Below are 17,614 nucleotides of genomic sequence, written 5' to 3' on the forward strand. Positions count from 1 at the left end.
GCGGTGAATTAGTTATTTCCTTTTTTGGATAACAGATCATCCGTCCGACCGGATAATAATGTTAGGCTAAGTGTGAATCAATCGAAAGCCTATAGATTCTAGCAAGATGCGACCAGAATCCTTACTTAGTGACTATGACGAGAGGCAACCTCGCATCGAGGCCAACGCGAACAACATCAAACAGGGTGAGTCCAGGCCGTGTTTCGAGGTGGAAGATTACTCACCTTCGTCAGTTGCCGCCAAGATAGCGCTGTTATCAGTCATCGCCGAGGGAGCCTTGTAGTAGTAGAAGCGGTAGTAGTGGTGATATCGAGTACTAATGTTGACTAAACCGCGCCGTTCGGTTTCGCCCGTTTTTCGCCAGATGCGATCGATTGCGGCGTGACGGCGTGCGGATGGTGCAGTGGCCCAGGATGTTTGCGACTCGGAACTTCCACCGGTTTCGTTGTGGTGCTTTCGTTGGTGGCTTTCGTGAGCGGTGGCATCGAGAGCTACTTCCGGCTCGCGGCACACCAGGCCGCCAGTGAGCTAGACTTCGATCCGATCGTGCTCGACTGGCTGCTGGTGACGGCCGGCATCGCCCAGGGTGTGTGCGCGCTGCTGGTCAGCTACTGGGGGAACCGGCTGCACCGTATTTCGTGGCTCGGAGGAATCTTCATGCTACAGGCGATCAGCTTGATCATTCTGATCATACCGACGTTGACACACAAGTAAGTGGAACTAGTTCTTAGGAAGCAATGCATCAGGATGGAGCTCAAGAAAGGGTGGTCCCTTATGTTTCCAAGTGATTTAAAAGATATTATGCTACAGTACATAGACCAGGTCTTGTTTATTGTGGATACTTACCACCTCTTCTATCAAATATGCATATTTGACGATAAAATTTATGCAATCCTCACATTGTAAATAAGGCAAGCTCAAGCATATTAACGTTGTGTATCACTTCGGTATCAACATCAACAGTGAAGTAAAACTGATAAATGTGCGATCACACTCACCATACCGATCGATAATGTTCTCCGTCAGCCTAATTTGTCGATGCATTGCCTTTTTGCAGCTCGGATGAAAGCAATACCATCGAGGCGCCCAGTATGGACAAAACGTGCGCGTTGGAGCAATCGGCCCGGCTGGAAACGGATCGACCGTACGCCATAACGACGCTGGTGCTCATGTTTATCGCGCAGGTGCTGATCGGCATGGCGAATGTCGCCATCTACGCGCTGGGCATCAGCTACTTGGACGACAACGTACGGGAGCACCATAGCCCTAGTTTGATCGGTACGTCACCTAAGTAGAGGGGTGGGTTGGAAAAGACTGGTTATTAACATGGTACTTGCTGGTCGTCCGTTTCAGGTTGTGTGATAGGGGCCCGGATTTGGGGCGCACAGCTGGGATTGGCCGTTGGTCTGGTGGTGGGTGCCACCCCGCTCGGCTGGTGGCTCGGTTGGACCATCGTGGGACCGTTGACGTTCCTGCTCGGTTTCATCATCTCGCTGTTCCCGCGGCGGCTGCTCTCGACGATGGTACGACTGGCGGCGAACGAAATCGTCGAGACGGCCACCAACAACAGCATGCAATCGCTCGCCACCGTCGACAAGTGGCTGGCGGACATCAGCCTGTGGGCCACGCTGCGGCGCGTGTTCTCCAACAAGGTGCTGCTGTGCAATGTGCTCGCCCTGGTGTTTATCAAGACGGGCGTGCTGAACTTCCACGCGCACGAGCAGTCCTACCTGCAGTCGCGATTCTTCCTGCCAACCTCCTCTGCCGACGGCATCAACGACGAGTGGACCTCGCGGCTGATCACCAACCTGCTGAAGCCGTTTGCGGCCGCCGTCGGTGTGGTTGTTGCGGCGCTCGTCATTGCCAAAGCTAATCCATCGGCCAGGTGAGTGACATTTACGGCCACCAGATAGCGAACTATTCCAATTTGGGTATCACGATTCGATCAACCATGTTCTCTTCTCATGTCTTCCAAATGCTTCGAAACATTATATATTTGAGCCACATATAGCGATGGTAGCAAACACAGTGAAAAACCCACTTTTATCTATTCATTATAACTTTTATTTTTTTCAATTTGAATTTTTACTAAAATATTCCACCGAAGAATCCAATGCCAGTCGTTCGGCTGTCAATCCGTTGAGAAGCGTTACTTTGAGAAACTTTGATCACAGCTTGATATATGATAAGAACATATAACCATATTAAAATTTATTAGAAACTTCATTGACGAGTTTTAACAGAACAAAAGCAACATAAACAGATTTTAGTAACACTTTGAGCACCAATGACCCACATAGTGGGTGACAGGCAATCCGCAACATGTCACGAAGCTCATATGTTATTACACTAATATAGTCGTAGGCTGTGGTAAATGTACAAATTTATCCTTAGGAAAGCTTGGTCTATTTGTTATTTGTTGAAAAATAAGTCTTAGTATTTTTTTAATATCCAAAATTCATCAAAATCTACACATTTACCATAGCCTAACACTATATTTGTGTAATAACGTTATAATAATTTTGAATGGCACTTTTTGGCAATAATAGAATTGCATTGTAAGCAAATTTAGAAAACAAATTATGGGATTCATTTATCATTTGAAACGTAACACAAATAAAATAAAAGCATACAATCAAACTCATGAAGTGGGATTTTGGCATCAGTTCTTGCCGAGTGCCACATCTGAAGAAACTTCAATGGAGCAACAATTTAACGCCAGCAGGCAGAAAGACCTTGCCAACAGCACCGTGGACAAATGTCGTTAATCGATGTAATTAAATCCGTTCGCCGCCGACATCATTCAGCAAATTGGTACTATTTACATCGTTTAAAGACTGTTACGACAGTGGAGTGATGGACAAACTCATGCTTTAATGGTTATGGTAATTTGTGCATTTAGGCAGGAGATAAAATTTAAACAACAGTTAAAAGTTATTCTAGTTCATCGAGATAAAGTCAAAAACGGTCTATCGATCCACAATTTAATTCCATAAAATATGATTCGATAGAATAAAGCTAATGTTATTGGAGTTCTTTCATTTATGTTTTGTTATTCTTTTAGGAAACTAGCCGGTTGGAACATTTTTGTTGGCGTGTTGGCAACCGGATTGTTCATAGGTATGATATCTGTGGTTCTATCTTTTCTGAAATAATTTAAAATGATTACCGTTTCCTTTCACTCACTTACTTACTTTCTTACTTATTTGTGTGGCCTTTTCCTTTTACCAGCATCAATTTTCATCTCGTGCGACGAGGAACAGATCGCCGGTGCGTACCGTGGTCGGAAGTTGATCAAACCGTTCTGCGCTTCGAACTGCGTGTGCGCCGAGAACGTTCCGTTCACGCCGGTCTGCCCGGTGGACAGCAGGTTCACGTACTTCTCACCGTGCCATGCCGGTTGCCAGGACCGGGAGGAAATCAACAGCATCGTCATCTACCGGAACTGCTCGTGCGGCGTCGACGTCGATATCGTGCTGGAAGCTGGTGGTGACGCCACCGAAGGAGCCTGCGGCGTGGAGGACTGTCAACCGTACTGGATCATATTTCAGGTGCTGACGGTGATCTTGACGATGCTGCTTGCCTCCGGCCTGACGGGGAAGGTGATCATCAGCCTGCGCTCGGTGCTGACGCAGGACAAAGCGATGGCACTGGCCGTCGAGTTGACGCTAGTCGGGTTGGTGGTTTACCTACCGGGTACGGCTATCTATCAGGTTGTGGCAGGTAAGCTATCGAATTTCCGAGCGAATTTACTACCGCTTCTGGATGTTTCCCGTTCAGCAGTTTGATAGACCAAGATACTTCCCTCTGACGATCACCTGGTTTTCAATTTAAATGTTTCATTTAGCACAAACCTGCCAATTCTGGTCCTCGGACGAGAGGCAATGTTTCCTCCATGAGACACCCACGTTCGGTAACATTTTGAACATGATAACGGCCGCCTTGATAATCATCGGTCTGATCTTCGAGATGGTCGTGTTCTATTTGGTAAAAGATATGACGCTTTACGGGGATGATCAGTTGGACTCCATTCGGTAAGTTGATCGAGATCGTGCGGCGAAAAATATCCTTTGATACGAATTTTACTAAAGCCATCTCATATCGTCTTTAGTTTTCAATAGTCCTTAGTCAAATCTAGGAAATCTTCGTTAGTTTTTTATTATTATTGTTAAGGAAAACAGCCACATAGGGTTTGATACTACTAACTCTAACTACTCTGTAAGACTAACTACCTACACGGCACGGTGTAGGCTGGCAAAAAAGACAATTGTTTCTACGGCTTATACAAACAAGAAATACTTTCCGAGATCGCACATGTATTTTTAGTTTGAAGTTCTTCTTCTTCTTCTTCTTGGCGTAACGACCTCTTGGTCATGCCTGCCCGTTAAGGGCTTACGAGACTTGTTTCCCTGTTGTACGTGGATAGTCAGTCCTCTCGTACAGGGGAGGGTCCGGTCTCGGTTGGGATTCGAACCCACGCCGTCGAGGTGGTGAGCCCCGGCGCTCATGAGTTTATTATATGAGTTAGTTTGAAGTTATAATTTTTAAATTTACAACACGTAGACCACTATCTTGACCTATATACCATCTTGACGTACACTACAGGTAGTTGCTTTGAAGTAACTTAAAAACTTGTTAAAACATTACTACCAATTTCATTTTTCGTGGAAAAGGTACCTATAAGAAACAATATATTTAGAACATCATAAGAAAGGCGACGGTATTGAGTGAACACTAAATGCATTTTAATTTAAATCGCATGCTATTTTACTTAGATAATTACATTTTCAGCTTAGTTGAGGTCAGAAAACAGTTTAGTTGAGATCATTCCATTTTAGTATTTCTTTTCACAATTATTCTTTTGCAGTTGCACCAACGATTTAGTATACCTTTCGCATAGCGTTTTACCCGAAGGAGAGATAGTAGCTTTTGCTACTTGTTTTAGTACAATTTAGTACATCAACGCCATATGCTACAACTGGATTTTAAATGATATTTGTATTTGGTGGGAGAAGATTTTAAATCATATTTTTGTTTCAATTTTGTAGGAGTCCCATCGAGATGCGCTTCATATCTCCGGCACGGACACAGGCCGAAACGGTGCCTCTGAGTGCAAGGATGCACGAACCGGGTGATCGCACCACAACCTCCGACACGGTCGTGCAGTCAGCCACCCTGATCGCCGACGAGCCCATCCCATCGCTGCAGACCATCCAAAGCACTCAACCGTCCTATCCGATACGCTCGGTGTCTCCGCTGGCGTCCTCATCCGCCCAGTACGCGCAGGTTGTACGCCAACTGCCAATTCGCGAAGTCTCCAGCGATCTGGAGGACCAGCTGGACTTCCGATCGGCCACCAGTTTACCGCGGGGACTGACGGACAGCGACGGTGACAGCGTGTACCAGGTCGGGCAGGCGCATTCACCACAGCAGCTCGGTCCTAGGGTGGGCCCTGCTATGAGGGATTACGCCCGCGACGGACTATTTTCCCCCAGAGCGCTTTCACCGGAAAGTCCACCGCCGGGAAATGGGGGTCCAGTATTTCGAACGAGAAACGTTCCCGGGCGGCCGTTGAGTCCGGAGACGGACTTTTGAAAGGTGATTACCGGGATGTTGTGACAGTAGCATTTGCGCCCAGGTGTAAGCCAGCTGTAGACCAATAGACGTAGTATTTCCTTCTTATAAGATGTTGCATCTTGACCTTCGTCTGTAGAGCCAGCGGGAATTCTAAAGAGTTCAGCTAAATTTCAACAACATACTAAGCACATGACCGATGTTCGGGTTAACCTTCACCAGTAAGATTAGAACATCTGTCTGTCATCTTCAAGCTTTCTTCGACCATCTTCAGGACTCAACTAAACGGATTGTTTGTGGAGACACGACCGACATATAAATGTAAGGCACTTAATAATTGAACATACTTTTAACCTGCCATTGGTGGCTAACTCTGGTCTTCTTACATTCAACTTTATTTAGACGGCAGAGTGAGCTTGTATTAATTTAATTACCAATATGACAACAAGTACGCAGTAATAGTTGAAAAAGTGGAAGTTAATAAATCAATAATAATAGAACAAATATGTTTAGATAGAAATATAGAATTTTTTAAATTAGTTGAGAAAAGTTTAAGTTGGAGTTTTCATTTCATTTTTCAAATGGACAACTTGTTCAATGGCATGAAAGAAACCTTCTCCAATTGACTCCTAGAGGCACATACGATGTCAAAAATGCACAAAAACATTTTCAAAATTCAATTTCGTTTGTTAAAAGGAATTGAAAGGTAAATTTGGATTACCATTTGTCATTTAGTGTTATTACACCCAAATATTAAAAACATCTTGGAAGCTATATTTAGCTAACCCGTCCTGCTAATTCTTTGACTTTGTTCATGCTGGGAGCTTTAACATACTGGTAACGTATTTCTCAACTTAAACCCACATTTAGACAACCACACCACGAGTTTCATTCATTGTTTGTTGTATTTATTATTTATCCATTTTTCTTCATAACGTGTTCCACTGAGACACACAATCTACAGTCGATCGGACCCTCCTCGCCTCATCCGTGCGCGCGCCCCCACCACCATGGGGACATCATGCCATAGACTTTCTACATCTGTCTTCGGTTGTTGATCCTTTTTTGGTATTTTTTCTTCTGCATTTTGCATTTACGCGTAGGATTATTTTATAGGAGCCTTTTGTTGTATGCAATAAATAAAATGTAAATAAAGGAGCCTGGTGTGTATGTACGTGTGTGTATGTGTGTGGATGTGTGTTTTTTTTATAAATGTGGTTAAAGCGAAAGTTGTAGAAAACATGATGTTTTCATTTTTTCTAAGTAAAACAAAAATGTAGATAAAAAGTTCTCGTAGATTCTACGTATGCCATACGACGGATTGGTTCTAAGCTCCTCAAACTCCTTCTACATGTTCTGCTGCACGGGTCTGTGTGTTGTTTTTTGCTATTTTATCTATCCTTCCGTCTGCTGGGAGGTGTTCAATAAAACAGTCCTTACTTAACTTAAACGCTAGGCGCGGGTGACAAGCAAATAGGGTAATATATAATTATGCTTATATGACTTATTCTCTGCTCCTGCGGGGGAGGGGGTGGGCTTTTTTCTCCTCCCCCACTCGTCGTCTTTTGCCACTCCAGTGCTTGCATTCGCACGCCGCAAAACACACTGACTCACTGTGCTCATTGTTCGTTAGAAAAATATATAACCTATGCGCAGCCGAGCAGTGAACATAGCAAGTCCTTCCCAATTTTTCATCCCGATATCCTTTGGCTGTGGCCAGCTTGTTTGTCGGAACAGTCTACACGTATGGTTTACAACAGTTCGTCTAGGATTCTAGTAGAGTGTTTTTTCGGGACGTCTAAGCTGCAAGCAGGTCGACTCCCAAGTGTAGGGAGTATGGGAGGAATAGTCTACGTTCGAATGAGCTGGATGTAACTCATTCCCATGCTATGATACGCTTGTAATAAACAGTGGTATGAATTTTGCTTAACTCGCTTGCATCCGCGCGTGCGCCTGGTACTTGGTACCAAATTAGTCTCTACGGACACAGCGTAAAAAACAAAAGCAAACAGTGAAGCGGCATTAACATTTCATCGTTTTTGTTTCTGTCTCTCCTTCCTTAATCGCATTCATTCGTCACCTCACACGCCCTTGCACATACTTTACGCTTGCATCTTTGCATACATACTACAACATGCTCCCTCTCTCCTTCTTGGCCGCCTCCTCTTTGGTGGCCCGAATGCACCCCGTTCATCATAATTATCATCAAAACCTACGAGTACGGGGACTAGCACCAGTCCCCTCAGTGTGCTCGTTTTCATAAATCTCTTTTATCCCGTGCCCCTGTGTTGCTAAGCCCCATTCGTACGTTCCCTTTTCGCTATGTACAGACGGATCACAATAAAGTATTTGCTCTAATAAGGACCTCAATCCTAACCTGCTGTTTTCAACAATCACCGCGCGACAGTTTCTACTCGTACAAAGACCTGCTTTTTAATGCTGCCCGTGCGCATCCCGACACGATCATCGCCTGCCTGCGACAAACAAACAAAGGACGAAATAATTTAACAACAAGTCGACAAGGCCCTCTCACACAATCAATAGGAATCATGGCAATCGTTTTTAACTGGACAGTGTCAACGGAACGGAAAACGGAAAAGCGTGCGCTCAGTGAAGGGATCAACAGACAAAAAAAACAAACCGGCCCGCACGAACCAAATCGGTTGGGGGGCACCATCGTAAAAATTAAAAGAAAAAAAAGAGAAAAAAATCGATCGTCAATACTTTTGCAAATTAAAAGCACACACGGAGTTTTCGATAAGTGCTAGTTTCGGCCAGCGGAGAGCACAGAGGTCCCAGCGTTCCTTCGTCTTCTTTTATTGCTTCTGGTGCAAAGAGAGAGAAAAACAAAAATAACTAAAGCTTGTTCCGGGTCTTTACGCTTACAACGCTTCTACCTCCACACCGGATCCCTTCATATCCCTGTCTCTTTCTGTGCACTCGTAATCTCGCTTTCTTGGCGAAAAGTAACCTCTTCCTATCATTAAATCACATTTTAACGTATCTCAGTTCCGTTTGTTGGCTTTCTTCGGTGCGCTTTCTCCTTTCTCGCTAACCCATTCCTCTATCCTCCACTCAAACTAGTTCCGTTGTGCCACGCTTCCCTTGTACGCACGCACGCAAGGACACACGCTTACATATTTTATCCTCCAAAAATAATGTTGGCCATCGTTTGGTATTTACTTTTGAGTTTACAACCCTCGGCCCCCTGTTCGGGGGAACAAAAGTATCTGTTGCTGTGGTGCTCCTGTTGTTACGCGTGTGTTTTTGTCGATGCAATCGGGAAGGGCGTTATCAAACGGAAAAGGTCAGCACTGAAGTTTACAGTTCGTCCTGCCGTCTGCCTGGTGCGCTATATGGCTTAAAGTTGAATCTATATAGTTACGTTCGCTACCATCGCGTCTCCGTTGGCAACATGACACACATACACCTCGTCGGTCCGTGTTTCGCTCTGGTTTGCAATTCCTTTGATCAATTTGCGCGATCCGCTGTGAGCAGCGGTGTGTGCTCTATATGTTTCTCGGATGCCGCGCGTCCTCCATTGCGTCGATTGTTAATGCTTTTTTTGGCTTCATTTATCGTTCACTGCAGTCGAGTGCAGTCACACACCGGGTTGCATCCCGTCGCACGGATCACTTGAAACGTCTTACACGCTCAGAAACACGCGCATTCGTTCTGCGTCACGTCGGTAGTGTGGTGTGTGAGTGTTTGTAGTGTCGCATCAATTAATACTACGGGGCTTGGAATCGAAGTTGCTTGCGCGCAGAGTAGCGGCCGCACCTTGTTCCCCGCCACGGGGGAGAACCCTTGTATCCAGGCAGTCGGCAGCCTCAACCGTCGTACCATCGACCACCACCAGCGCAAGTTACACGACGTCTTTTCTCTGGACAGCGCCGAGTGTCGTTGGAAAACATTTAACAAGGAACGTTATCCTGCCGCTGCTGGTGCTGGTGTTTTGGTGCGTTTTCACCAGGCGCACTGGGTGAGCAGCCACGGCTACCTGCCGCTCGCGGTGAGTAGTAGTAGTGGTAGTAATAGTAGTAGTAGTTGTAGTATTAGCTGTACTAACAGTAGTCTTTATGTCAACGCGTGCTAACGCCTATCGGTTTGCATTGGAACATTGGAGGCTTAGGAAACGGAACCGTTGGCAGGATTCGCCGGTGAGGGTGGAACTTTGGTGGTGCCTCCGGTGATTGCTGCGGCGGCTGCGGCCGCTGCTGCTGCTGCTGCTGCTGCTGCCGCCGTCGACACCTGCTGCTGGGCTGCTGCTGCTGCTGCCACCGCGGCCACGCTGCTGCCACCGGTCGTCAGTTGTGCCAGCGTTTCCTGTGATGCGTTCGCCTTTAGAATGTTGTTCTCGTACTCGAGCTGGTTAATGCGGTCCATCAGCTCAGATATCCGCTCTTTCAGCACCTCGACTTCTTCGCGAACGGCAAACATAAGATGGGACTTGACCAGATCCTAAAAGGTAAAGAAAGTAGAAAATTAACATTTATTTACTCGATGGATGGTGTATAGGAGGAGGGTGTGTGGATTGTCAAGAAAATATCGCCCCTGCAAATAAAAGACAGCTAAAAGGGTAATTCAATTGCAGAAAGTGAGGTTAAGTTTACCGCTTTTAATTACGATTTAATTGCTATACAATTGACTGGGCGACCTGTACCAATCCTTGCAGATCCGTATGCCAATCTCTGCGATTCGATTAGGTAGGTATTTTATCTCCGGCTGACTATAGTAACGCTGCTTGATCGAGAACTCGATACTTTGATAAACCGACGATGTAAGGTTCAACCACGTCGATTAACTCTACTCGGAAAATCCTACTGCTCGATCGTCGAAAGGGAAAAACAATTGTGTCCGGAAGCGGAAATACCTAACACACATAATGTCAACGAATAATGTTTTCTAATTGCCTGATGCAATAGCTGCTGATTCAGCACTCTCACAGTCCAGTCCCATCAACATCGCACACGACGTAAAAATGACGTCTTAGCTGCTTCAGTAACGTCACCCATTCGCAAACACATTGGAAAGAGCATGACCACAGCATCAAGTCGTCATCCCGATTCCGATTATTACCAAGAAGTAAAAACGGAATGTCACAATCCGGAAAAAGAAACGAATCACATCACGTTGGCTGCGCTTTGGCTTTGTTGTCGGTCGATGCTAATTGATGGTACTAAAATGAATCGGTTGATTTGTGTGTGAGTGTGTGTGTGTGCGTGCGTTTATGTACTAAATTGCACATAGCGCTCAATGACGGCTATTTTTAGTGCACTTTAGCGGCGAAGAAGGTAATTAATTGGCATCTTTGGCAAGGAGCAGAAGAAGCGAGACGCCAAGCGAAATGAAACCCATCCGCGTACCGCAGATGACGTTCGGTGATCTTGCGAAGGTAACAGTTTAACCGTGCAATTGCACGCCTCGGTTGGGTAAATCGCAAATCCATTCGGAATTTTTCCGCCAACCTGCGAACCACCAACCAACCGGGCCGAGAATATCAAGGGCAGCGAAATAAATAATAAAATCAACATCACACTCCATAAAACGTGTCTTGGAGCTGTTGAGTTCTGAGGGAAAACAGGGCGAGGAGATAAGATAAAGCAGCTCGCTAAAGGGACGTTTACTTGCTGGGAATGATGTACGCCGCTGGCCGGGCTTTTGGAGCTCGCGTTTTTAAACACGCTCCCCATATGGTCAACGATAAGCAATCGTCGTCAACACGCCCCTTCAGCTTTTGACTGACGAGAGAACGAGAAAGACATTTTATGATTTTATTTTCCTGATATCGCCACTCGATCATGAGGCGATAAAACTCCACCGTTCGACCGGCCGGCTGTGAGTGAATGCAAAATGAAGTCGCGACCAGTTGCTTCATATTTCGCGTCGAGTCAATATATTCCACGTCCAAAGATGGACGGTTACGCCTCGGGCCGGAATTATCGCCGTGTCTTCGCAAACAAATAACAAATCTCCATCCAGAAGAGTGAGGAGGCGAGGCAAAAGGGCCGAAAGCGTGAACTATTTCGAGTCGATCGATTGCCGGAACAGGCGCAAAAGGCGCACCAGATCAGCATATTCTATTTTTAAACATTACCCCGCTGCCACTTGACTCACTGCTCCCCGAATGTGGCGCACATTCACGGCACGTCTCCGGCTTGCGTTTAAAACTAGCGAAATGTAACATTGACATCGGAGATCGCCGTTCAATTAAAATCAATTCCAGCGCGCCACACCACCATCAAGAAACAAACAGCCCGAGGGACGGTGGCGTGCGTTGTCGTCAAGAACACGGCTCGAGGAAGAAGACGAAGATCCGTCGTGGCCTCGATTGGGAAATGTTCGATGCTGCTGCGTTGCCGCTGAGAACTCTCTACACAGAACGGCGATCGTCAATATGCGGCTCTCGGTTGGGGAGGGTTTATTTTCGGTGTTTCTGGAAGCGAACGTTTCAATTTAAATTCTATCTGGGGGAGCCCAGAGAAACTATCGATGTGAGATGCGTGTGGCGGCGGGCATTGCAATGAATGGACAAACATGTTGTGCAGCCATTTTGCGTAGGTTGCTGGTAAACGCGTCATACTTTTCATCGAGCAAATAGTTTTATGACTATCTGATCGTAGAGCTGGTAGTTGAGCTATCGACGAATGAAACTTGAAAAGTGCAGCCCAATATCTTAAACCTGACTATTTTTACACCCTTGGAGTGTTTACTCTAATAAATAAAAGCTGCAAATTGCCCATGGTTTTGTCCATGTCCTGAAATTTAAATTGTACACAATGTTGTATGATGGAAAACGAGAATAAGCAATGGAAGAATGAAAAGGTAATGGAATTTAGAATTCAATCATGCTAACAAATAAGAATACTTATAAAAATTTAAATTGGATATCAGGAAACATCAAAAAGTAGCAGGACGTGAAAAAAACTGTAACATTCTTTTAAATTTGCGAATTATGTCAATGAATTTCTTAAGTACCTGGTAAAAGAAAAGCGAACATCCCCTTACCTCTGGTAATAAAATTATTACCCCCTTGAGTGTAAATTGATTTTGACACATTGATTTTTAAAACATTGGAATGTTGGAGTGCGAAAATTAAAAATTGTCTTTCTCGTCCGAGGATCGGGGCCCTTTCTGAGAGGAAGTTCGACTAACCGGACGAGGAAGTATGAATCGCATTCCATCGTTCGCTGTTCTCCCGGGTGTGTTGGCATGAATAATTGCCCTTCCGTGGACCTTCATGATCGTGAGTTCAAGGACTAACGGCGCCTGGGAGCGGAGGGATTCGTGTTGCTACACGGGGGAAAGGCATGGAAAACCGCCAGGACAGGTGTGTGGTGTTCACGTTCGCGCGCTGGGGAATGTGTGATATACTAAATGTTCTTTTCACCGGTTCATTGAGGAAAAAATAATCATTTCATTTTCGTCCACAAACACACATTCACTCTCGCGATCGCGTTTGCTCCGGAATGTCCGGCTTTGCGGGGAAATTTATTTTAAGAACACTCCACTTTCCTCCCAACCGTTGCACGGTGTCGTGTGTGTTCGACGGGGGTTCAAAGTTTGCCACTGTTTGCACAATTCGACAGGCCCTTCCGCGCGCAGGGCACGATTGATTCCCGCTCCATCATGAGCAATCAAACCAACCAACCAGGTGACTCATGCGGCTGACAACAGACCACACACACGCCCCGGGTGAAGGTTGTTGGACTTAATTTCGTTTCAGAACGAAAGCAAAGCAGCTTAACGGGGGTAAAAAAAACGTGGTAATCGTAAGCGGGCGCGCAATTTAAATTTAATGAGACCCTTCTCAGCAAAACACAAACCTCCAGGAGGGTTGGAGCGCGATGGCAACAATGGCAGCAAGGGGGCCGTAAATCACAAACTGCCTCGCAAGGATTATTACGGGGCTTGCCTTCACCGGTTTGCCGCTGCTTAATTGAAACGGGGAGCGATTTGATCGTTGATCGGTTCTCGCGATGCGCAATTCTAGTCGCAGGGTCGCCATTTTAAAAGTGATCGAACATGTTCCTACCACCCCTCAGTACATACGTCAGTCAGGATAGTTGTTCACGTGTGCCGAACACATGCTTCAAAGGTAGCACAAGAGAAAGAACCGACAAACAACCACACACCTAAGCCACACAATCACACAAACGGCGGGTGAAAAGAACCGTTCCGGTGTTCCATCGTGAACGTGTGTCCCCCTCGAACCAACTCGGACCACGACCGTGGAGCGGACATACTTACTTTCACATTCTGCACCATCACGTAGTAGGTGCTGTCCTGGCCCTTCTGCCGGATCTCGTACAGCCAGTTTTCGGCCGCCGTCGGTGCCGGTGGCGGCTGCTGCTGCCGGAGCACCGTCGCGAGCGCCGGATACGGGTTGTTTATCGCCGGAAGGGTTTCCATTTTTTTCACCTCACGATCTCGGATGCTTTGTTGCAAACTTTACTCTCCTCCCGCTCTCGGTAACTTTATGTCTTTTACGATTTTCTTCACTTCAACCAAAGCCCTGTGCCTTTTAAATCTGAGCCACAGAGCTGGCGAAACTCACTGTCCTGTACACGGTTGTACAACTCGCCCGATTTTGTTTTGCAGTTCAATATTTGCCTCCTGGGCCTTATCGCTTCGCTGCGGATCACGTGATCTAGGGTGCTCGGAACGATTTCGGCAGAAACTTTTCACCAAGCACGTCTATTATCACCAAAAAACGCGACCAGTCTCGTCTGGCCTTGCCTTAATCAAGCACACACACACAGCTCGGCACGCCAATCACCGGATTTGTCCATGGTTTAGGGCTTCCTCGGTGCTCAAGGACGATCACAGTTCGATAATCGCACCACCGTGGTGTATTTTCGCCGGGATTCGGTTCGCTCTTATCGTGGCCCGTGCGCGAGATTGGTCTCTCTTCTTGCTTTTTTGCTGCTATATTTTCGATTAATTGTTTTCGGCTGGATTTGGTTGTCCACCTCCTTATCTCACCAACCGAACCGGTTTTAACACGGACAGTCGCTTGAGGAAAGGCAAAAACAACAAAGACAACGTCTGTTTTGAACTTGGTAGTGAACAATCGTGTCACACTCTTTTTTTCTATGTGTGTGTGTGTATGTGTCGGGACTCGCGCTAAGGCTGGTTAAGCGATCCAGTGGACTTCCGAACGGCGACTGACTGTCTGGTACCGGGATGTGAGCAGCTTTATTGTGAACCAACCGTGGCCACACGGGCTTCCACACAGGTCCCTTCCTCATCCCCCGCACCAACTTCTGCCCCAAAACAGAGTGTTCTCTCTCGCGAGCGGAGGACAAAAGGCGGAAGGCCTATCTCGCGCGAATGCCTCACCGCGAGAGAGAGAGAGAGGAGAGAATGAGAACTGGAAAACGTCCGCTCGCAGGAAACACGTTGACGGTCGAGTTTGCCGCACGGGTGGCACCGGGGTAAACGGGGGTGTGATCGTGGAAAATGTCAACCCCCGATCCACCGTGAACTATCCCTTCAGTAAAAAAGGCAAGAGAAAGGACCAACGTAAAATATACCAGCCTCCAACATTCCAGAGATTCTCACCTCTTGTTGTGTCACGATTTTGTTTTGCAGTTTTGCCTACAAGTAAGCCTAAATCTCAATTTAGGTTGTTTTTAACCGCTAATTTATACCAAATACAATTGATTCTAACCTCACTACGTGAGACGTATACTTAACAAAATTGCTGTAGTAGATGTGTTTAAGGACATCCTCAAGCTTCTTTCAAATTTATGAAGGTATCAAATAAAGATGGGAAAGAAATGGAAGGTAGTTGGCAATGTAAATGGTATTTTTTTCAACAAAATAAAATAGCGTAATAAAATATTGTTTATAACAACTTGCAAATTAAAACCAACAATTATCGCAAATTCACTCTTACTAAATGGTTTCGAATGTTGGGTTCGAACAACAAAACAACATTTATTGCACAAATAAATACTGACTGAAAGTATAGTTGCTGATTTCAAAATCTGGAGTTGAAAAACAGTCATTTAAATCATTTACTTTACAACACAAAAAGGGTAGGTTGAGAATCTCTGCTTTAATATGACGTCGGGAAATAAAAATAAATGCCCCATTCTTCTCTTACAACCTGGCTCTCTAGGAGTTTGTTTTATCAACTCTCCGTCGCTCTCTCTCCCCTTTACTCCCCTTTTCTCTCTTTTTTAAAATATTTTCTCTCCTGATTTTACTATCGCCACATCGAACGACCGTTCTGGCACCTCCTTTCATTTCCCATCCCTTACCAGGGGGGGGGCCATTTTCTAATCGTTCACGCCATGCACGAGTGCACGACGTGATAGTGCAAACACGGCAACTCCATTCCTCCCTACTCCCCACCCCGAGAAGGGCGGCACCCTGCCCCCCTTTGTCCTTTTCCAGTGGAAATAATCAAGATGGTGCCCCGATGACAACATAGGCAGCGCGGTTTGTTATCATCGTCGGGAAAAGAGAAAACAACGGAATCGACCAGATTGTAAATATGTCCCCCGTACATCACCCGCAGCCCTTCACTGCCCTGCCCTGGTTACTTCTCAAACCGGCACGGACGGTGTGAAAGACGTCACTGGAAGGTGTGTTTTACAAACGCATTCAGTGAGAAAGGAGAAACGTTTGCGGGAAAATGTGGTCGCGAGGGTGAGGACGTACGTCAAAATGACATTTCTGTCGCACAGTAAGCGAGCCACTGCTGCACACCGCAGCGATTTACATCGGATCATTAAAATGGGAGAATTCGAAGGTCACGCCTCGCAGGACGGGCAGGGCCAGACCGAATGGCGACGCGCACGCTCTTCGTTTTCCGCCAGCAGGCCATTTTCCGCAGCCAAGCGCACATTCACCAATGCTTTTGTGCGATGAAAGGAGAAAGGGCGACTGCCTGTTTTGTTTTACCCCATGAAATGACTAGCGTTTCATGGGAAACGATTCTAATTTCTACGCTGGTGTAGACTTTGACACACTCCAATCGAGGCCCGTTAAAGTGTATGCGCTGTTCACCTTTCGATTTCAAGGATATCGGGCGCCTCCATCGTCACGCAACATGATTTCTCTCGTACGCTCAACCTTTCCAGCTGTTTTGAATGTTTCATAGGAATGACACGCACCCGGCGGGAGCAAAACAGGAGGAAAAGGCTCATCGGTGATGAAAACAACAACACCGTCACACGTTGCTCTTCTTCTTTCCATCGCTTGCTATTGCTCCTCCGAACAACCTCGGGGAAGGGGGTAATAAAAGTTCAATCGAAAACATTGTTAACACCACTGATAAGCGAAACAGAAAGTGCTGAGTGTCCTACACCCGGACGGAACCGATAGGCCGGCCCGCTCTAGACTTCGGTCATCTCTTCAAAATACCTCCTGCAAAACCGGTTCGAACCGGTTGGCGTCTGGTGATACCGAAAGATGAAGAAAATAACAGTCCGGGTTGGTCTCTCCGGGAAGGAATGTGACGGGGGTAGATAGAGAGAGAGCCAGGGCAAGGCAACGGTGTCACCAGGCACACACGACTCCGGTTCTTTTGATGGTTTAATCTAGTTACGGTCAAAGACTGTGCGAGATTGATTCTGCCCCCCCCGAAGGGGGAAAATTAGTATTGATAACGGGGCACACACGAACACAACGCCAGAACAAAGCAGGAAACAAAGCCTCTTGCACATGGTCATCAAATGGTGGAGATGCACTTCGATATGGGGTACAAGGTAGCCAAACAGATTAGGTCGATCCGAGCTCTAGAGAGAGATCTTCATTGGAGATCAGATCATCTGTTCTAAAGTTGTTATACTAAAACTTATAGCTAACGACCAGTGTGAAATTACCCAATTTTCTTTATAAATAATAAAACTATGGCATTGAAAATAATCGTAATTCTTATCCTTCTAATCTAATCATGTTCGACTACTCACTTGCATCTTCAGGATTTCCTTGAAAATTATATGAGATGATCAACTTTGCTACCGAATGTACATAGACCGTCTGTCACATGTTAAAAACTTATAATTACTGTGTCTTTATAAATGCT

At 46.0% G+C, this 17,614-nt stretch overlaps 2 protein-coding genes across 2 annotated transcripts in view; one reads left to right on the forward strand and one right to left on the reverse strand.

Annotated features, from left to right (window-relative positions):
• The first annotated feature begins 106 nt into the window (after positions 1-106).
• Positions 107-5,595, forward strand: LOC131265777 (solute carrier organic anion transporter family member 4C1). The gene is made up of 8 exons (XM_058268088.1): positions 107-185; positions 365-710; positions 1,058-1,278; positions 1,354-1,885; positions 3,065-3,120; positions 3,232-3,723; positions 3,848-4,034; positions 5,049-5,595. The coding sequence occupies exons 1-8, from the start codon at positions 107-109 to the stop codon at positions 5,593-5,595; spliced, it is 2,460 nt and encodes an 819-aa protein (XP_058124071.1).
• A 2,774-nt stretch (positions 5,596-8,369) lies between these two features.
• The window catches only part of LOC131264372 (TSC22 domain family protein 1), a 55,847-nt gene continuing 46,602 nt past the window's right edge, over positions 8,370-17,614 (reverse strand). Inside the window, exon 4 of the mRNA XM_058266674.1 lies at positions 8,370-10,035. Within this exon, the coding sequence (XP_058122657.1) occupies positions 9,703-10,035 (333 nt within the window). The 3' untranslated portion in view covers positions 8,370-9,702. The remainder of the gene's footprint in view (positions 10,036-17,614) is intronic.

The sequence above is a fragment of the Anopheles coustani genome, chromosome 2 (genome assembly GCF_943734705.1).
Source record: "Anopheles coustani chromosome 2, idAnoCousDA_361_x.2, whole genome shotgun sequence".
Classification (NCBI taxonomy): domain Eukaryota; kingdom Metazoa; phylum Arthropoda; class Insecta; order Diptera; family Culicidae; genus Anopheles; species Anopheles coustani.

Excerpts from the sequence above, each read along its gene's own strand:
- LOC131265777 (XM_058268088.1), top strand. The coding sequence starts at position 107 with ATGCGACCAGAATCCTTACTTAGTGACTATGACGAGAGGCAACCTCGC. Across the intron at positions 1,886-3,064 it reads AAAGCTAATCCATCGGCCAG|GAAACTAGCCGGTTGGAACA; the intron begins GTGAGTGACATT and ends TTATTCTTTTAG. Across the intron at positions 3,724-3,847 it reads TATCTATCAGGTTGTGGCAG|CACAAACCTGCCAATTCTGG; the intron begins GTAAGCTATCGA and ends TGTTTCATTTAG.